The sequence below is a fragment of the Balaenoptera ricei genome, chromosome 8 (genome assembly GCF_028023285.1).
Source record: "Balaenoptera ricei isolate mBalRic1 chromosome 8, mBalRic1.hap2, whole genome shotgun sequence".
Taxonomy (NCBI): domain Eukaryota; kingdom Metazoa; phylum Chordata; class Mammalia; order Artiodactyla; family Balaenopteridae; genus Balaenoptera; species Balaenoptera ricei.
The window spans coordinates 100503516-100525606 of NC_082646.1; the positions used below are offsets into that span (position 1 = coordinate 100503516).

General features: G+C 41.6%; 1 protein-coding gene and 1 non-coding gene across 15 annotated transcripts in view; one reads left to right on the plus strand and one right to left on the minus strand.

The window, feature by feature from the left end:
• The window catches only part of CELF1 (CUGBP Elav-like family member 1), a 72114-nt gene that overhangs the window by 6306 nt on the left and 43717 nt on the right, over positions 1–22091 (minus strand). For 6 of the 14 annotated variants that reach the window (XM_059931592.1, XM_059931593.1, XM_059931590.1 and 3 more), the window contains 12 exons: positions 15222–15409; positions 13638–13720; positions 13220–13268; positions 10608–10742; positions 9996–10075; positions 9511–9672; positions 6993–7068; positions 5358–5486; positions 4520–4633; positions 3591–3776; positions 624–767; positions 18–184 (listed from right to left, as the gene is read on the minus strand). In XM_059931592.1, coding sequence (XP_059787575.1) covers positions 57–184; positions 624–767; positions 3591–3776; positions 4520–4633; positions 5358–5486; positions 6993–7068; positions 9511–9672; positions 9996–10075; positions 10608–10742; positions 13220–13268; positions 13638–13720; positions 15222–15409 — 1474 coding nt within the window. In that variant the 3' untranslated portion in view covers positions 18–56. Of the gene's footprint in view, positions 1–17; positions 185–623; positions 768–3590; positions 3777–4519; positions 4634–5357; positions 5487–6992; positions 7069–9510; positions 9673–9995; positions 10076–10607; positions 10743–13219; positions 13269–13637; positions 13721–15221; positions 15410–22091 lie in introns of those variants that run through there. The other 8 variants (XM_059931587.1, XM_059931589.1, XM_059931583.1 and 5 more) reach the window with 8 other exon arrangements.
• LOC132371188 (U6 spliceosomal RNA) lies at positions 2783–2889 on the plus strand. The gene has a single exon (XR_009504809.1). It is a non-coding gene; the product is annotated as a U6 spliceosomal RNA (small nuclear RNA).

The window sequence follows — 22091 nt, forward strand, 5'->3', positions numbered from 1 at the left end:
GCTCCTCCCCCACTTACCAGAAGACCCTCTCACTCCAGTCTCAGAGGGGAGCACGCTCAGTAGGGCTTGCTGTCATTCTTCGAACGTTTGAGCTGCACTTTAAGCCGCTTCATGCCAATCTGAAAGCCGTTCATGGACTGGATGGCAGCTTGAGCCGAAACAGGATTGTCGTAACTTACAAAACCTGTGTGTCCAAGCAGAAACCTAGGTGAGGGGCATAACGAAGCAGGAAGGTTCTCAATCCTCCTTATGCAAGAGATACCTTATGAGCTTAGTCTCAAATCCCAATTTTTCTCAGCAGGGACAAGAATTCTTGAAATTATATCACATGAAATAAATCAGGTTGCTAACAGTAGCAGTTGACATCTACACAGTACCTTAAAGTTTTTTTGGCCAAGCCATTTTCCATACATTATTTTTACCTCTGGAGTGACAGTGTGGGTAGAAATCATCATTCCCACTCCAGAAATGAAAAAACTGAGGCTCAAAAAGAGGTAATGTAACCTGCCACGGGCTAAGTTAAACTATAAACTCAAACTCAGCTCTTTCTGCTATCAGCCCCTTCTCTTTCTAACTGGTAAAAATACTTAACCCTCCCGACACCAGAAGAAACACCAACATACCAAAACACTTGCTCAGGTTTGTCTGCTTGTCTATGAAAACCTTGGCAGACACGACATTCCCAAAGGGCATAAACATCTGCAGCAGGTCCTGGTCTCCAAACTCCTGGGGCAGGTGGTAGATGAACAGATTGGCTCCTTCTGGACCTTCAAAATCCCCATTGATTGAACAGGTCAGTGTCAAGCACACTCATCCTCTGCACCAACTGACTCTCATTTCCACCTGTGCTAAAACTCTCAGCATCCCAACAAACAGAAATTCACCTGGAGAACTAAACAGATTCTCTAAATACAAAGCAGGGAGCTGAAGCGCGATCACTGAAACAGGTTCCTGCCCTCTTTCCCGTTCACCATTCTCAAGCTCTGTCTCATTGACAGAGGTCAGAATTCGACCTTGTGGGAGGATGGTGTGCTGGGACAGTAAGTAGGCAGATTTGCGTGTGGTGCAATAAAACCAGAGACTACAGGGTTGTAGAGGAACAACAGAAAAGGAGGTAGAGCTTATAAATAAAACAGGTTTCAAAATTGTGCCTAGAAACTATAGGGACAGCAAAGAGATTGGTAACTGCCAGAGGCAGGTGGGGCAGGGACCTACTACAAAGAGACATGAGGGAATGTCTAGGGGTGATAGAAATGTTCTACATCTGTGGCGGCAGTTACGTGACTACGTGTGTTCGTCAGAGCTCACAGAGCTATATTCCCAAAAGGGTGAATTTTACCATACGTAAATTGTGCCTCAGTAAAAACATATTTTTAAAATGTGCCTATGATAAACAACTAAGCTCAAACCTAGAATACGCTTTCCTCTTCAACCATTTACACTCAGTGATTTCCTGACCAAAGAAGAGGTTTTTTAAAAAATTTTTATTGGAGTATAGTTGATTTACAATGTTGTGTTAGTTTCTGCTGTACAGCAAAGAGAATCAGTTATATATATATATATACATATATCCACTCTTTTTTAGATTCTTTTCCCATATAGGTCATTACAGGGTACTGAGTAGAGTTCCCCGTGCTGTACAGTAGGTCCTTATTAGTTATCAATTTTATATATAGTACGTATACGTCAATCACAATCTCCCAAATTATCCCTCCCCACCCCCTTTCCCCCTGGTAACCATAAAGTTTGTTTTCTACATCTATGACTCTTTCTGTTTTGTAAATAAGTTCATTTGTACCATTTTTTTAGATTCCACATATTAGTGATATCATATGATACTTGTCCTTCTCTGCCTCACTTACTTCACTTAGTATGATAGTCTCTAGGCCCATCCATGTTGCTACAAATGGCATTATTTCATTCTTTTTATGGCTGAGTAATACTCCACTGTATGTATGTGGCACATCTTCAAAAAAGAGTTTTATTACAATCGCAGTCCAGCCAGTCTCCAGCCACCCTGGCCTCCCTGCTGTTGTCAAACACATACAGAACACTGCTGCCTCAGGGTCTCTGCACTTGCTGTTCCTCTGCCCCATTACTCTTCTTCCTCTAGATATATGCATGGCTTGCTTCCTTCCTTCCTTCCTTCCTTAAGGTCTTTACTTAAACGTCAACTTAGAGAGACCGCCTTCTCTATATAAAATGCTATCTTTCTGGCACTCTCTACTCCTCCTTCCTGCTCATCATTCTTCAGAGCACCATTTGGAACACCTCATGCTTCTGTTTATTGTCTGTCTCCAGAGTTCCATCAGTTCCCCCACTACCACATCCTAGGGCACATAAATGTCCAAGTTAGAGCTGGTAAGGATGCACTGCACTAAGGCTCCTTGCTGCTAAAGCAAGAGAGGATACTTGTCTTTTTCCTACATTCGTGCTTAAATCTTGCCAGCTCCTGGTTATGAAAACCCAGTCATATATGAGCACAGAGATGTTGGCAGCACCTTCTATTCATACAAACCACTTTCAGGCCTCTTTCTGCTTAAAAAGCCTCTCCTGAATTTAATACCATTTATGTCAAAGCACATACCTCCCACTCCATCAACCCCTGGGCCATAACTCTTCCTGTCTCATCACCTTTCAGTTTGTCCCCAATTAGGAAAAGCATAGATCAGAAAGTGAGGGAAATGCCAAACGACAGAGCTAAAAGGGACACCTAGACAGAAGATATCCTCTGACAATTTATAATCCAGAGAGAAGACTTCCTAACAAAGACAGACTGCCAGTGCTCGCTTCAGCAACACGTATACTAAAACTGGAATGATACAGAGAAGATTAGCATGGCCCCTGGGCAAGGATGGCACGCAAATTCGTGAAGTGTTCCATATATTTGTGAAGTAAGCCGGAAAGAGAAAAACAAATATCATATATCAACACATATATGTGGAATCTAGAAAAATGGTACAGATGAACCTATTTGCAAAGCAGAAATAGAGACAAAATGTAGAGAACAAATGTGAGGACACGGTTGGGGGGGAGGCGGGGGTGTGGCATGAAATGGGAGATTCGGATTGACATATGTACGCTGCTTGGTATGAAACAGATAACTAGTGAGGACCTGCTGTACAGCACAGGGAACTCTACTTGGTGCTCTGTGGTGACCTGGATGGGAGGGAAATCCACAAGGGAGGGGATATGTGTTTACATATGGCTGGTTCACTTCGCTGTGCAGCAGGAGCTAGCACAACATTGTAAAGCAACTATACCCCAGTAAAAAACAAAAACAAACAAAAAAACAGACTGCAGACTGCCAAATGGTGTCAGACACAATAAAGCCAGTATGTTTCTTCATCTAAAAACTGCAGCCCCATCTCAGGAGAGAATACAGAGGTTCTGACCTGAGCTACATCCAGAAAGCAGATCACAGTTTCTCAGTCTACCCTTGACACTGCCAAAGAGAAGTGTTTAAAAAAAAAAAGAGAAGTGTTGGCCTGACCACCTACATGGCTCTCCTGGGCTTTGCCCTGCTTTTCAGTGCTGGTCAGATGGAGCACCCACCCCTGTCCCTGACTCCAGTTTCCCTTGGCACTCACCTTCCTTCTGGCTTCCAGCAGCGCCAATACTCTGCTGTGTCAACAAGTTCTGGTTGTACAGAGTGGGGAGCGCCGCTGCAGCATATTGCTGGATCCCCGAGTAGGCCTGCGTGAGGGCCTCCATGGTGCTCCCAGTGCCATTAGAAAGGCCACTGCTGCCCAGCCCACCATTTAAAGCAGCCATCCCTTGGTTGGGGGTGAGGGTGGGGGGAAGAGCAGGATTAACAGATTGGAAAGACTCAAGCGATGCCAAAGACAAACTCCAAAGTACGCCCTTTCATCTCCTTCTTAGCTTCTCCCTGAGGAGGAATATTCCTCTGACTGGTCAGATTTTGGGACACTCACCAGGCCTTGTGGCTAATAGGGACATTTAAAAATGCCACACCTAGGTGCGGCTCTCCCCATTATCTTCTTCCAACCTGTGCAAGAAGTGATACCACTTATACAACTTGCCCCATTTTTTTTTCTTTGGCTTTGCTGCCATCTTCTCACAAAGAGCTGGAACGTGGTAAAATAAGAGCCCCAGGACTGGGGACTAAAAGGGATACATATGGTCTATGACAAGATGTGGGCAAATCCTATCATCAAAATAGCTGCTAACATTTATTGAGCACGTACTAGTTGCCAGACACTGTACTAAGTAATGTGCTCAGCACTTTACCTATGTTCTCATTTAACTTAATAACCCTCAAAGTATTCTATTCCCACTTCACAGATGAGAAAATGACCTTAGAAAGGTGGTCTTCAGTTATAGGTAGTTAAGGGGCAGAGATGGGATTTAACTCAGGTCTGACTCAAACTCCCATGATCACTTCTAACTTCACTGGGCCACCCCAATCATTCATTCTAACGGCACCCCTACCAGAATTGTTTAAAATGTGCTATCTGCACAAAGAATGGCTCGATGACATCCAGGGACTGGCCCTCACCTGCCAAAGAGCTGACGTTGAGGCCTGCTGTTGCTCCAGCTAGTGTCTGTAGGGCTCCAAGGGAGGCGATGGGATTGACAGAGCTGCTGCTGCTGGAGCTGGGTGAGGACCCTGCTGTCAGACATCCAGGAGTTAAACTCAGACCAACACTTACCTTCTCAGGTCAACAGGAACCAAAGCACAAGTTATGTTACTCAAGTATTCTCTTTATAAAGAGGTTTTTCAGTTACTGATTTTTTCCCCCCAGCTGCTGATTTTGATAACTGTCCCTGCAGGACATAGAAGCAAGCGATGATTACAACAAACTAAAAACTACGAGATTTCTCTTAAGTCAGAAGATGACATCTGAGGGCTTCCCTAGTGGCGCAGCGGTTAAGAATCCGCCTGCCAATTCAGGGGACATGGGTTCGAGCCCTGGTCCAGGAAGATCCCACATGCCGCGGAGCAACTAAGCCCGTGCACCACAACTACTGAGCCGGCGCTCTAGAGCCCGCGAGCCACAACTACTGAGCCCGCGTGCCACAACTACTGAAGCCTGTGCACCTAGAGCCCGTGCTCCGCAACAAGAGAAGCCACCGCAATGAGAGGCCTGTGCACCGCAATGAAGAGTAGCCCCCACTCACCGCAACTAGAGAAAGCTGGAGTGCAGCAACAAAGACCCAACACAGCCAAAAATAAATTAATTAATTAAAAAAAAAAATGCCATTTGAAAATTTACTGTACGTGATCTGACCCCGTTGGAAATGGGTGTTAACTACTCTCCAGAATGACACGCTCCTCTCTTGGGCTTCTGCCCGAGGCACACAAGGGCACACTGGCCCCTATTATACATGCTTACCTGAACTGGTGAGTACGCTGAGGGGACTGCTGGATGTAGTGAGAGCATTGGTACCACTTGGTGTGTTCTGAGCTGCACTAGCTGCAGCAGCTAGTGCAGCCAAATTCTGTAACTGCATTGCATTTAACCCTGCAACATCCAAAGCAAGAGATCAGCCAGCAGATAAGGGTGCCTCATATCCACTCCAGCAATGACCGTGCACACTGGCAGAAGGCTGGTCCCAAAGAGGAATTGTTCTAGATACAGGCAATACTACAGAGCTCCAAAAAGATTCAGATCTCACTCAACTCATTCAGACACTGAACATTTCCTCAGATAAGAGATGTCTAATCCAATTGCATGCCAGCCCAAGTGAGCATTAATAAACGGATGGGCAATTAGGAAACCAGAAAAGAGGGGTGGATCCTACGGCCTACCATGGAGCCTGGTGTCTAAGAGAGCAATGCCGAACCCTGTGGCAGAGAACGGGTCTGCATCTGAGCCCCTCACTCACACTTTACAGGGGCTCTGTTCTCTGCAATGGAGGTGAAAACGCAGAAAATGTAGTAGAGATCCAGAAGGCAATGGAGGAGATGACAGGGGGATACACGTGAAAACAGCAATAGTAGAGAGAACAAAGAAGAAACCACCACTTGAATAGTAGATTAATTATCAGAAAAAGAAGAGAGAAAAAACACTGAGGAAAAGACTTCCAAGTAGAACCTAGGCAACACAGGTAGAAGGAGAGCAAGAAATCTGAACTACACTGACAATGTGTGGCAAACTTTTTACTAGATAATGGAAAGGCAGGTGGGTGAGGGTGGAGAATTAATGAGAATAAAAAGGCTACAACACAGATTTACAATCTAGCAACTTTTCGAAAACACAGCAAACTTTAAGTCTCTGGGACAAAAATGAACCACTGTCAAACTTTTCCCAGTGGCATAATGCAGTTTTCCTAAGACTAGCCCTTCCTCAGATGCACCTGCCTAGCCCTATCCTGCTGCAGCAGAGCAGAGGCAGGCAGCTCTGGAACGGTCCCCTCCCTGCCTCCTTAACTTTCCTGACAGCCCCTGCCTCAGGTTTGTCTGTGGAGCCTCCTTTTGTTATAAACTCAGGTATCTGCCAATTAAGTTTTCTGTGCATGTTAACACCAAAAAACGTAATTCACCTAAGAAATAACATGTATAAGACACTAACTGCCTGGGTTCTAGCAGCTTCACGGAAAGCCATGCACACTGAAGCCATCTTAGACTTTTCCTCAGAGAGTCACTGAAAAAGTCACTTTACTGTGGAAATAAAGAATTCCTGCAATTTTCTCCTTATCAAAGTAGCTGCAGATAGTCTGCAGATGCTAACAGCTCCTCCTTTCCATCTTTCCATCCTCCTTTCCAGCTTTCCATCTTCCTCCTTAATAGAGACTTAAGGGGGTGAGGAGCAGCAGACAACCGCAGAGCAATACGACATCAACAGCTAAAAGAGACACCTTCTACAGACAAGGTAGTTGAATCCTAGGATGTTCATCTTATGTCAGGTTTACGTAATGAGTGGAAAAAAATTTTTTTTCTGCACAAACGGTAGGAAACCCTCAGACTGCTGTTAGCCGGGTCTGCTGGCTTGGCGGCTGCCGCTCCTCCGCAGCAGGGAGACACTTACCTCCCATGGGGTGGAGGCTGCTCAGGGTGTTGAGGTTCCCAGAGGAGGCAGTCTGCTGAAGGAGCTGCAAATAAAGCTAGACATTACACCAAAAACAGAACAAGAGTGAGAGTGAGGGCTGGTTCTGCATCTGGGGTAACTCTACAGCACAGCAAAGCGAGAGTGCAGAGGCCCCCAGAGAAGAAAGTTGAAGACAAGAACCCAAGCCAACACAACAAAAACATGAGGCTATGACAGCACAGGACAACACAACACAGCTAAAGCCCTGGCCCAGAAGACAGTTGTGTTTGTTGAGTACAAAGCCAAGCTCAAGTCCCTGGCAACAGAATGCAGCACAGCAGAGGACAGAGGTAGAGGAGAGAACTAAACTCAACTCAAGCAGCCATGTAGTCCACTTAGAGGAGTGTCTGCATATTAGTGACTGCCATTTCTAGTTCCTCTCCCAAATTCTCCTTTGTTAGGTCCACACATCTTATTTTGTAAGTTGTTCCCACCTGGAGACCTAATTTCTGCTTCACACAACTATTTAAAATACCAAACCTGACCATTTCAGAGTATTTCTTGGAGTCATCCTTTACCGGCCACAATGAACCTGTGACTAGATCAATCTTGTCATAACTAGAATGCTACACATTCATCTAGCCCCATTCATCTCACTGTTGCAGATGACCAAGTGATTGCTGGATCAGTCCATATCCGTTCAGCGTACATTCTCTTTCAATGGTTGTTCCATAACAAATAAAACAAGAGGACATGCCCATTAGCTTATGACCTCCATGACCTTACTCTGTACCTTAGCAAACTGCAACCCTCATCTAACCAACCTGCTGAAACCTTTTGTTCCATTCAAACCCAATCACTGTTCCTTATGAACAGCTGGTATTCTTGTTTCTGGATTCTTTATTCAATCTGTTATTCATTCCCATAAACATCTGACCTGGTTCCTCTGTCATCAGGAATCTCTCTATTCCATATGTGTTTCAGCAAGTCCACAAACTTCCAGAGGCAGAATGAAAAAATGTACATACACAGAATTTTTACCAGCTTCTGAAAGGGGTCTGCTACCTCAAAGATTAAGAACTACTTGCTCTAGTTCTAAGTCCACATATTCCAGTACCTCGTAATTAATGATGATGTACTATCACTTTCACAGTCCATTAGCACTCACATGTCTTCATTTCTGTCTTCTTAAATACCTTGGGCAACGAGTTCAGTCCCAACTGGTGGACTGTGCATATTGTACTTGGCACTTCACTTCCTCCCTAAATGAGAAGAGCTCTTAGGGCGGGGATCATGTCTAACTGAAATGAAGAGACCACAGCTCTCAACATACACCATCGTGTGCTTGCTAGATGTGGCAATGACAACAAAATGGGGAGTCTTCCCTAAAAGAAGACTCCAAAACTCTCTAAAAGCAAATGCACATCATGGAAATAATTTTCAAGGCATTATCATTTTGGCAGAAGACCTAAAATCTCTCTGAATTTTCTCAACTTACAAGCAATGTTCTAGCACCGAGAAACAATTTAATTTGTAGGAATATAACAACCATCTACACTTTTTGACTTCAGAGAATTACTAGTGAGGGTAAACTGGGATTTCTTCTAACATTTTAGAAACATGGAAACCAGAGGGCATCAAATTAGCCAAAACCTAGTACTGGGGGATAGAAAACATTGCCTTTCTTCTGTTTCCATATAAAATAATATTTTAAAGGATGAGGAGTGAATGACTATAATTACTTCTATGTGTATATTTCTAACTATCCATACTAATCTAGTAGTTTCACCATTTATTTTCCTTCCTTGTTAACTTCACAGATGACTTGTTCTTTCTGATTCAAAGATGAGACAGTTTTAAGTGTCTTGTGCTATCCGCAATTCTTTTAAGGGTTAAAGCAGTGATAATCCCCCATAACGTACATTGCAGATCTAATAAATCTAACCAATTGGAGCCTGCCCCTCTTTTGGATTCCATGACTCAAACTCAACAAGAGAGTAATCAAAGGAAATCTATTTACTATTTAGTGAACTCAAATATACACCTGTAACACTCATTTAATAATGTCCATGGTTAATCTCTTGATCTCTCAGTCAGTGGAAACATTTACTATCATACTCTACAGGGAAGACTCAATAAGGATTTTAAGGATGCCCTCTACAATCTACTAGAAAGAGATATGGAGAAAGATATTTGGTAGCTAAGATTTCCTCAGGAATTTTTTTTCTTGGGGGCAGGGACATATGAGATGTTTCTAAATTTTTTTATTAGAAAATTAGGATTTCACTGTAATTGGAGCAGAAGCTCAAGATATAACCAAAGATATGCGATGAGAGAGAGAGCGTGTGCGTGCACGCAAGATTAACGTGACAAAGAACATTTCATTGCCTGAATTTTTACGTAAAATTTTGCTATGCTAAAAGTTGTGACTGCCATTATGTATGTTAGCTAGGGACAGCAGAAGAAGAAACAGCTGGGAGCTTGCACAGCCTGCAGAAAGCAAACCACAAAGACTCACTGCTAAATACTGGGGTCCAAGAGTATTTAGACCAGCAAGGTTTCCCCACACAGATGCTGCGCTGATTTGCTGCATCTGCTGCTGGAGCTGCTGGGCCATTCTCTTCTGCTCTTTGTCCTTCTGTGTATCAGCAAATTTTACCACCATGGGGGAAGAGCAGCCCTATGAAAACACCAAAATCAAAGGGTCAAAATCCTCATTCTGGGTGAAGGGAAAAATCCTCCTTTCTAGTGACGCATAGGCTGCATTCCAATTTCATTCACTGTCAAATGATTCTCTTCCTGATAGACACAAGTGGCAAGATATAATTCAGTTTAGTTCCAATATGCTAATTTTAAAGAAAGCACCAGTTTTTAATTTAAAGACGTTTGGTCTTCTTAACTTTTAGGGCAATCAAATGCTATACATGCTACCGGGCTTCGATTGTCAATTGTCCTACCGCTCTCAGACCAAGGAACTTCCCCCTTTCATTCATCTGCCCCTACCTCCATGGTCTGTGCTTGGTGCATTGCCTTGATAGCTGTCTGTGCCATGGCTCTTGTTGTGAAAGTCACAAATGCACAACCTGGTAAGAGAAGAATCAATAACTCATCCATTCATTTGTTTAATTATTTATCTGACATTTACTGAGCACCTACTGTGTGCCCAAGTACCATGCTAGCAATACAGACATGGTTCCTGCCTTCAGGGGTTCATGATCCAGTGGAGAATACAGATATGTTATGACAGAGTGATACGTGCTTTAATGAGAAACCAGGGATGCACACAGGGGAAAAAGTGCTTGAGGGATAAAGGAGGAATCATATTCTCTAGCTTCTCTTGTGAAAGAAGTGTTTCCGTTTTGGCATGGAGAACCTCTCCAAGGACTGAAACAGAGAATTTTAATACATGACACTTAACTGCAGAATGTAGACTCCTTGAGGGAACTGGGATCAACTGATAGGAGTTGTGACGGGACCTAAATATACAACACCAAACCCAACCCTCTCCATCATGACAGTGCCATGTTGGCTAGAGATCACTGGTTTCCACTGATCCAATTAAAAAGAGACTCCAAATTTAAGATGAGTACTTTTAAAGGCTAAAAATGTACCCACCTCGGCTCAGGCCATCAGGTCCCCTCAATATCCGGCATTCTTCGATCTGTCCGAATGAAGAGAACATGACTCGGATGTCATTTTCAGTGCACTTCTTGGAAATCATACCAATAAACAGCTTCCTGTCTTCCACTGCTAAGACAGTAAAAAACAAAAGGCTTGAACATTACTACTACAAGAGGTAGTGCAGCACAGAGCTCTGTGCCTTTATACCAGATTTCACCGATTTTAAGATACACATTTTTTCCCCATAATTTAGCACCTACTCTTACCATCAATGGTATCTTAAAATTATAATTGGAACCATTTAGACGAAATATAGTACCTTCATGATCTTGTGAAAGTTACCTAACCATTCTGTACCTGCTTCCTCATGTGATTAACAGAGATAACTGAGTTTACCTAAAAGGTAGCTGTAGGTATTAAATGCCAAGCACTCAGCATCTTGCCTAGCACTTGACAAAGTTTGCTCTCATTAGCAATACTATTGTACCAAAGAAGGACGAGGTTTCATACTGAATTGACATGACAAGAGAAACAGAACACACATCTCAGTGAATGTAACTGTCCACTTTCATTTTCTGGTTATTCTCTTGAGGACTAAGTTTTCCTTCCTAATTTGTTCAGTTCCCCATTTCACTCCAGTTCATAAGAAACTGCGTTGATCAAAGGCATTCCAGTTCACTCTAAAATGTTCTTATAATATTTCCCTGTCAACTCTATCTGACTTATTTGCCATACTTATTTTAAAGAAAAGGACAATTTAGATGACAGATTATTTACAGCACTGATTCACTACCTTGCACCATACACAAAAATTAACTCAAGATGCATTAATTCCGAGTAACTAATGGATTAACTGAATCTAAGACCTGAAACCATAAGGCTTGGTAAGCTCCTTCGCATGGGTCTTGGCGATGATTTTTTGGATTTGACACCAAAAGCAAAGGCAACAAAAGCAAAAAATAAACAAGTGGGGCTATATCAAACTAAAAAGCTTCTGCACAGCAAAAAACAAACAAAAAACCGTCAACAAAATAAAAAGGCAACCTACTGAATAGGAGAAAGTATTTGCAAATCATGTGTCTGATAAGGGGTTAATATCTAAAATGTATAAAGAACTTGCAGAACTCAACGGTGAAAGAAAAACAACTTGATTAAAAAATGGGCAGTGGATCTAAAAAGACATTTTTCCAAAGAAAACATACAGATGACCAACAGGGACATAAAAGATGCTCAATATCACTAATCAATGCACTGATCATTTGCATCGTAGGGAAATGCAAATCAAAACCACGAGATATCATCTCACCTGTTAGAATGGTTATTATCAAAAAGACAACAAAGAATAAGTTGGTGAGGATGTGGAGAAGAGGGAAGCCTTGGGCACTGCTGGTGGGACTATATGGTGCAGCCACTGTGCAAAACAGTATAGAAGTTCTTCAAAACATTAAAGTTAGTACTACCATATGACCCAGCAAGTCCACTCCTGGATATTTATCTGATGAACACGAAAACACTTACTTGAAAAGACCTATGCACCCCCATGTTTACTGCAGCATTATTTACAACAGCAAAGATATAGAAGCAACCTAAGTATCCATCAGTAGATGAATGGATAAAGAAAATGTGGTATTTTACACACACATGAATATCATTCAGCCATAAAAAAAAGAATGAAATCTGGCCATATGTGACAACATGGATGGACCTTGAAGGCATTATGCTAAGTGAATTAAGTCAGACAGAGAAAGATAAATACCGTATTGCTCTCACTTAAATATGGACTCTTTTAAACAAACAAACAAACCGACAAACAATTGAACTCCGAGATACAGAGAAAAGACTGGTGCTTGTCAGAGGCAAGGGAAAGAAGGTAGGCAAAAAGGGTAAAGGGGGTCAAAAGGCACAAATTTCCAGTTTTAAAATAAGTTAAGTCATGGGGACATAAGGTACAGTATGGTGACTACAGTTAATACTGTATTGCATGTTTTTTAAAAAAAATAAACTTATTTATTCATTTATTTTTGGCTGTTTTGGGTCTTCATTGCTGCGCACGGGCTTTCTCTAGTTGTGGCGAGCGGGGGCTACTCTTCATTGCGGTGTGCGGGCTTCTCATTGTGGTGGCTTCTCTTGTTGAGGAGCACGGGCTACAGGAGCGTGGGCTTTAGTAGTTGTGGCTCGCGGGCTCTAGAGCGCAGGCTCAGTAGGTGTGGCACACGGGCTTAACTGCCCTGTGGCATGTGGGATCTTCCCGGACCAGGGCTCGAACCCGTGTCCCCTGCATTAGCAGGCAGATTCTTAACCACTGCGCCACCAGGGAAGCCCTGTACTGCATGTTTAAAAGTTGCTAAGAAAGTAGATCTTAAAAGTTCTCATCACAAGAAAAAAAATTTTTTGTAACTATTTATGGTGACAGATGTTAACTAGACTTATTGTAGTGTCGTTTTGCAATATATACAAATATTGAACCATTATTTTGTACAACTGAAACTACCATGTCAATTATATCTCAAAAGATTAATTAGAGCACAATACAATCCAAATGCCATGAGAACAGCAAATACACAGGAAGAAACATTATAAGGGGAGGGCTTTATATACTTGCTTACCATTGTTCTTCTCACTGTCGGCAGGTTTCATCTGTATAGGATGATGCATCTAAAAAGCAAAACACATGAATATTACTATTGAATACACCAAAGGAATTCAGAAACATAAATGAAGACTCTAAAGGAAATACCAAAACTGACCTTAAGAGTTGTCTCTGAACTCTTGCCTGCCTCATTATCTCCCCTCCACAAAATATCAAAATAGAATGTGAGTCAACAAGTCAAAATTCTCTTGGTTGAAAGAGAATTACTTTCAGCCTATCTTCTTTGAAACATTCCCTTTATGTCCTCCTTTACATCAATTCCTGTGGCAGTCACCCTTTTCCCCAAATGGCTTTCAGTGTGTGCCTGAAATGTATAAGTATGTTCCATATGTCAAAACCACCACAGTTCCACTTACTAGTAGGAGCTTTCTTACCCCTGGGAGGACCTTCATGTTGTGAAGAGCATTCTGAGCTTCTAATGCAGCTTTTCGGGTGTAAAATGTAACAAAACAGCACCCTGCAACAAACAACACTTCAGGAAATCAAACCAGTCTTTTGAAAGCAGATAATTCCTAGAGCACTCCCTCCTCCGGCTATATATTGAAAATTAAAAGAGAGGGCTGGGTTTATTAAAATTGGGGGGGGGGGTGGGGGTAGAGGGAGGGAGATGGAGAAAACCTAGCAGGGGGGAAGAAAAAGATTTTCTATCATTTTCTTCATTACTGTAGTCTCCTGGTTTTATTAAAATTCTTCTTTAACTGCTCTTATAACTTCTTTGGGAAAGATGACTTTCCTTACAAAGGTCACGTCACCATGCCATTCAACCTGCCCTACTTGGAGCACCAGGTAGTATTCTGGGCAAGAAGACTCAGCTACAAACCAGACAGACAGAGGCCTTGCACTCTTGCAGCCTGTAGTCTACAAATCGTTCTTTCACAGAACAAGCCTTACACTGTAGCCAATTTCTACCATATGCCTCAAACATAATTATCATTTATTAAGTTATAAAATGACTTAAGAGCAAGGACCTCAATATCTTTTTTTGGACTCTTGGTTTTCATCAAATATCATCACATGTCTAACAGCACACGGCACTTGACTGAGGAGATCTGGAGATTTTGTGCTCTGTATCTTTAATGGGGATTGGAGGGGGGAAGTATGTCTTGTAAATCTTGGGTCCATAGTCCCATAAGATATGGTACAGATTTCTTTCAAAATCACCCTGCAATTAAGATTTTAAATTACTGCATATTATATTGACAATCATTTTCAGGAACTATAATACTTTATATTCTTGGTTAACTATGCCACAAAGAGAAAATAATTCTTCAGCTTCTAGGTCCTCTGCTATTAAGCTGGTTTCAAACATAAAATCATGCTTGCGTACATCTGCACTGTAGAACAGCTTTCACAGAAAATTACTCTGAAATGGGTCATTTGGGAAAACAAGTGTATGTCTATGTGGTATGGGGCAAAGCTAACACCTTATCTACTATCAGGCCTATAAAACTTCCACTCTGCTGGGTATTTCTGGAAGCAGCTTGCCTTTCTTCTCCTGTTCATTTTGTAGGCTACAACAGGTCACCTACAAACAAGTTGCTCCTAGTTGCTAAGCCATCCCAGAAGGCCTCTGTAACACTAACAGAAACCCACGGGTACCTGGACAGTCTTTCTCTTTCCACTTACTCTAGCCAAAATACTAAAGAAAACCTATGTGGTTGGTTTACTTCAACTTTATTTTTGTCATTCCACTCCCAAGATCAAATGAGACACTCACATGATTCTGTCTCTTGAATTTACAGATCTCAGAAAGGACTGCCTAAGATCCAATTTACAAATTATCCTCATGATGTCACCTTAAGTTTTTACTTTTAAGCCATTAAACGTGTTTGGACTCGGAGATATAGCTACAACAAAATGACAGGTTTTTTTCCCCCCTGTATGACCACAAGAGCATTCTGGCAATGAGAGAGAGCATGCACATGATTAAAAATACATATAAAAGTCAAAGCCCTTACCTTTGCTCTGAGGAGGGTTTTGGCTCCTATCCCTTAGGACGTTGATTTCGTAGACAGCACCATACTGTTCAAACAGTTCCCTCAAATCCTTCTCTGACCAGGTCCTTGGAACCTGGCCCACAAACATCTTGATAGCATCAAGATCCGGTTGGTCTGGGTGGTCCAGGGTGCCGTTCATTTTCTTTGAGCTGCGTAAAATAAAATAAAACTTCTATTATGTATTCATGTTGCTTCCTAGAGAATCTTCTTTTCTTTAAAGGTCTCAACTACTTCCTGATAAAGTAGGGGAAAAAAATTCTACTTCCTTTCACTACTTCCATTCAATTTACCAAAGTTCCCTGGTCCTCCCTCACTACGCCACCCCTTCCATTAGATTCCCAAACTAAAGTCACCATTCTGATTAGGACACCCTGGGCTTTAACTAAGGAATTGAGTGTCAGTCATTCCTTGTCTAGCTAGAGAAGTCTCAGAAGAACTTAAGAGGTAAAGTTCCTAAAGCAAGTTTTAATCATTTTTAAGCGTAGCTAATAAAACTTTTTAAAATGTCCATAAAATCACAAAGGACTACTGCTTATGGATAAGATTCAGGACTCTCAATCTACACGATGATGGGTGAAAAGTTTCTTTCAGTAGATATTAGAGCAGAAGCACATGATTTCCAAGGCCTAAGCTAAGAACTGACTAGAATGTTAGCCTTTGGATGTTGCTGTCTCATGCATAATCCTGATGCTCTTGAGTGAGCCCCCACATCAAAACAAAGCTTTGCCTCTTAAACTTTCACAAATGACTGTTATATAAACAAAAACAATGATGTCATCATTCTAGGGTTTTTTGTGTCTAAGTTATCCAATTTACTGCTATTTCTCCAAGATTGTACCAGTTAATTCCCTTACCAACTGTAACCATTATAATGTCCACAAATTCCTCCAATCCCATCACATCAAACCTGTAACACTCCTACCTAAATAACTTCATTCCTACCCCTGCCACTGCCAAGAACCATGGGGAACTCCTGCACTGTAAATGTTTCCACTCAGAATGAATCAAAGTCCTTCTCCTACCACCTTTCATAAGAATGATCTTATTCTTAGCATGTATCCAAACCAATAACAACTTAAATTCCAAATAGTTAGCATGTTTAACTTTTGTTAGTGTTTGCTAAATCCAGACATCACATCATCATGTTCAAATGTGCCATGTTCTAATATTCAATCCCAAATAAAATGCCACTTTTCTTTAAAGGAAAAACAACAGTTTTTTCACCACTGCTATCCTTTGAATAGTATTTGAAGATCCTTGAGAATGCTGAATCCAGTAGTTCAACCTCTGTTAAATTCCTAAATCTCTTGTAACTGAATACAGGGCTATTCTCATGTCACCTGTGCTGAATCTAGCACTAACTAAACATCTAAAGCTTTAAGACAAATGTCATACAGATCAACCCTTGCTGCTACGTCTGTGAAGGTTCCCCATACTCTTTCAGGTTAACTAGTCAATTTCATCAGGACTCAAATAGTACTAAATTTCCAACTTCACTGTAGTATTTAACACATTTTAGCATAACCTGGCTCTGTCTACCTCTCCCAACAAGACTGAGAGCTCCTTGAAGGCAGAAACTGTTTTATTTCCTATTCATTCTTATAGCCACACCTGGTATGGTGCCTGATTCAAAGTAATTACTCAGATGTGGGATGGGAAGAACTTCTTGTTCTCAACAATTCCCCCATTTAAGCAACTAACCTTTATAAAAATGCATGCTGTGCACAAAGAGGGCTCACAAATTAAAGAGCAGATATTATCTCCTATGACTGTTTGACTGTCACAAGAGGAACCTACTCTTTTTTCCTTTTTAAGTATTTTGGAATACATTGTTTTATTAGTTTTCCTTTATTAATTTAAAACCATGTATGGTAAGTTGTTGCACAAATATAATATAGCTGCTTCTAGAAGCCTAATCCCAACATTCTAACAGAAATCATTCTACCATGAATTTTTTTAAAAAGTCCTATGACTAGTGAAAAAATGGGTGTCACTCCCTACAACCCATTCCCAACAACTTTAATTACCAGTTTTAGTATTTTATTAAAACGTCACTAAGTTTAATCACATTTCTATTCTAGGGAGGGTTAACACAGAACCCAAATAAATGGTGCATAGAATGTTTTGACTATAAAGGAAGCAGACAGTTATTTCTGAAAAGAGGCAGGAGTTTATTAGTTTGTATTACATTGGAGGCAACCGCGCTCAATTTGTCCCTTCCTTCTGTATTCGTGTGCCGTTTCTAAACTAAATATATCACTGTTTAGTGCAAAAGCATAAACACAGTCAGTATATGTGAATTGTGATTTACCCAAAAGTTCAGTGGGGACTCAGCATTCCAGACAAGTGCCTTTCCTTTCTCTCTTTACTCTCCAAATCCCTCTCCATTTCTTCATGTCCACCTACTGCATGAATCACCCCTTCCCGCCGTGTATACCAATTCAAGAGCCAGAAGAATCCCCCAAGGACCAGGGGCAATCTTCAAACTTAACCATTAGAAACTTTTACAGCAATCACACTGCATAATTTTATGTATGTTCTATGGAATATTAAAAAGATACGCAAAATGCAAGCTTACACCTCATTATTTTGTTTTTCTATGAAATTATCGTATTGTATTTAACAAGCTGGGTGGCGGGAGGGACAGGACATGGTCCTTCACCAGTTTAAGAAGCACTTCTAGAGCACAGCAAATGATCAGGCCAGGCTCAAGATGCAGTGGACATCATGCAACTGGAGTTATGCACTGACTTATTTCTTCCTCCAATTAATACTGAGCTCTTATTTATACAGGCCAAGCACTGTGTTAGATGTGGTATATATCAGTGAAGAAAGGAAAACATGAGGTATTTCTTTGGAGCACATGAAGACACAGTTAGTGCCAACATCAGCTAGAGATAAAAAAGAGAAAAGCAACCACATGTGTACCTATGTATATGTAATAAGCAGTCACAAACTTTCTCATAAACTTGTTATTGTGTCTGAAGAGATGAGCAACAATGCTCTTCCATTCTGAACCTTCCACACATACTCCCAGTATGCATGTTGTCCTTAAAAGTAACCACTGCATAAAAGAGTCACCTGGGGACAAGACTCCCAGTGTGATATGCCAAGGATCCCACAACATCTGGGTATGGCATTCAGTCTACATATCACTGAATACATTCTCAAATTTGTGCCTTACCTCCCCATTGATGAGAGCTCCTCAGAGTCACTGATCATAAATTATATATATTTATTATGTTCACTCAAGAACCAATGAATTCAGCAGCCCCTGGAGAAGTATCTATACTGTCCCTGTCATTCCTAAGGGACAAGTCTGTGGAAATTCTTATCGTCTGTGGAAGTACTGACAGTACTTCAGTGAAGTATTAACCTGGGAGTAGGATGGAAGAGAGGAAAAGCATGGCCTGCAGCAATGAGGGATGAAGGGAGATGAGAAGGCAGCAAGTATTTTAGGGGAGAGGCATGACACCAACCCACTTCTTTTTATGTTTCTGACCCAGCAACTGGCGAATCATTAAGAATGAGAAACTATGAGAGATCACGACCAGAGGCTGCCTTGTCTACCTGATTCTCGATGGAACATGCCATAGGAAAATGAAACAACCAGTTTGGAAGAGACAGGGGAGGGAAAACAAAGAGCTTTATTTTCAAAGCACACTTCCATTCAAAACTCTTAAACCCTCTCTTCTCTTTCTCCTATCAAAACTTCCCAGCACCAGGCCCAGCTCAGAGGGCAGAGTTAATGTTCCATCCCACTTCTTTCCCATTCCTTGGCCCCAGATGACTAGACCAGGAGGTGGATCTTAACCCAACAAGCTGATTCACTGGCTGGCTGGAAACCTAAGACTGTGGCCTATGCTTAAAACAGAAAGATAGGCCTGGCTAATCAAGATCCTCTATAGCTGCACTGAGCAACACAATAGCCACTAGCCACAGGTGACTATTTAAATTTAATTTTAAAAATCCAGTTTCTCGACTGCACTAGCCACATATGACCAGTGTCTACTGCATAGGACAGCAGAGACACAAGTTTGTTTGTTTTTTTTTCCTAGCCGCATGGCTTGTTGGGATCTTAAGTTCCCCGACCAGGGACTGAACCCAGGCCCTCGGCAGTGAAAGCCCAGAGTCCTAACCACTGGACCAGGAGGGAATTCCCAGAAGAACATTTTTAACATCACAGAAAGTTCTATTGCACAGGACTGCTCTACAGAATCTAGAACGGGTTAACAGAAACAGGCAGTCAGTGGTGAAGTTGGAAGAGGAAAAGCTGCAACTTGGGACAGCACGAGTTAAGCTGATAAGATGAAAGGGCAGTGGCAAGAGATAATAGGAGTCATGCTACAATATAGATGAAGCTTGAAAACATTATGCTAAGTGAAAGAAGCCAATCACAAAAGGCTACATATTGTGTGATTCTATTTATGTGAAGTGAATAGGCAAATCTATAGACACAGAAAGTAGGTTAGTGGTTGCCTAGGAATGGGGATTAGGGGTAGGGAGAAAGGGAGGGAATGATTACTCATGGGTACAGGGTTTCTTTTGTGGGATGAAAATGCTCTGGGGGGGTGTCAAGACAGCCTGGAAGGGCAATGGCAAAGCCAAGCCGTGCTGCAACCAAAATTATCTGGTAGATGAAGAACAGAAGCAGCAGCGCATGCAGACAGAGCAGAACGTGTGCCCTGGGTCAAAAAGATGGAGTTTGAGTCTTTCAGCTGTAGAGTTCCTGATTATAGTCCAGTCCACTTGTGTCCTTACAAGAAAACCCTTTCATATATGCTAGCTTGAGTGGTATCTGTTCCTTGCAGTCAGACGGGTTGGCAAATACTACCTTCACATCTGTTTAAAAATCATTTCCAAAACCGTTAATAACTCAGTTTTTTCACTCTCCCCTTCTCATTACTTGTTGACCTCCATTTGCTCATTATACAAACAGAAAAATTTCAAATACTTACCAACCCCTCCACCTCCCCAGCAGGCATATATACTTGTCACATCCCAATCTCCAGCCACCACCCACCCCTACCAGGTCCTCTGGCTCACAATGTGCTGTGGAAAAACTGGCACAGAAGAACATCAGAATGAAAAGGACCCAGAAACACTGGCCTAAGTTACTCACTAGATGTTCCCTAGGGGAACAAGACTAGATGCATCTATGCTGGAAGGAAGGAAGGAATTTTAATTTGAATAAAGGGAGATCTTCCTGTTAGTTGAGGTGTTAGGTACTAGAAAAAGCTATCAATAAAGATTTTTAAGTCACCATTCAACGACAGAACAGTAACAATCTGCTTGTGAAGGTTTTCAGCCTTCTTCCCTGAGGAAGAGAGATAACGTCTGAAGACCTTATCTCAGTAATCATCTCTAATTATTAAGAAAAAAACCTCACAGGGTTTATCATTCATTCAACTGTACTTCCCAAGCTCCTGCTGTGTATCAGATACTACACACTATAGGGGCTATAAAAGCGGACTGAGCAATACCGGCCCTGTAGACAATGGCACTGAACAAGTGGAAGGACACAACTACAATATGCTACAAATGTTTTAACAGATTTATAAAAGTTCTGTGAAAAAATGGCTAATATGGTTTAACTTATTTGGGGCAGGGGGTGTGTGTGCACAGGGATTTAAGCTGAATGGAGTAAGCAGCTGGAAAAAGTGCTATGTAGCATGGAGGTATGAAAGTCTAAGGGGTGATGAGGAAATGGTAAGGACTCAGAAGGGAGAGAAGAGTGAGATAACATTAGAAAGGTAGGAAAAGGACTTGAGAAAGTTTGGGGGGGGGGGAGTATAAAAATATTTTTTTAAAAATTAGAAAGAGAAAATTGATGAGAATAAAGAGGTTGAAGAGACCCAGGAAATGGCTTTCCATGTTATACTGATAGGGCTGAACTTTATTCCAAGATTTTTAAACAAGGGGTGATTAGATTTGTCTTTTAAAAGACATCTGGCAATAATCTAGAGGATGAATAAAGTGGGGAAATATGCAGATCAGGAGGCTCTTGCACAAACCAGATCCTACGATTAGGAACCATTCCCGCAATGTTGAGAAATTTGGGCGGCAGGACTCACTACAACTTGGAGATAATCGATAAAGGAGATGAGGAAAAGAAATTATTGATCACTCTTGGATTCTAGTACAGACAGTTTGGGGAATTGTTTTTACATGGGGAGATCTCCAGATGGAGGTATCCAATGGGCAGTATTTAGAACAAAGTCATAGAACTCGGGGGACATCTGGGGGATAGATAAAGATCTGAGAATCAGAGAAGCACATCAGTGCCCCCTTAAGCAATGGGAAAGCTAAGAGGAAAAGGTCTGAGATACAATCCCTAGAGAACACCTATGACCTAGTGTGTAAGCAAAGTAAAAGGAACCAGTGGAAGCTGAAGAGTATTATTTATTACAAATAATAAGTATCTGTAATATCTATTATTATAAATAAGAAAGGGAACTAGGGATGAGGTCCCTCCAGCCCTTCCACAGCTCCTCCAGCAATTTTTCTCTGTTGTAAAGAAATTTTGGAATAGATACACTGCTAGATCATATTCTCAGGCAATATCACTTCAGAGAGAAAACTAATGATTATCAAGCCTACTGCTAAAGTAGTATGAGTGAAAAGAAGGGCTGAGAATCCAAGAAAGAGGTGGCAAGCACACACCATTCTGTAGAACTTTCTTCTTCCCAACTCTGTGGGGTTTGGGTGTGTGGTGCCCATGGAAGTGGGCCAGAGGACTTGCAATAATGAGAAGTGTTGATGGTTAACTGCTTAATGACACCTGAGGCAGCCAGGTCTAGGGGGCAAAAATACAGAGGCTATCATTAAACT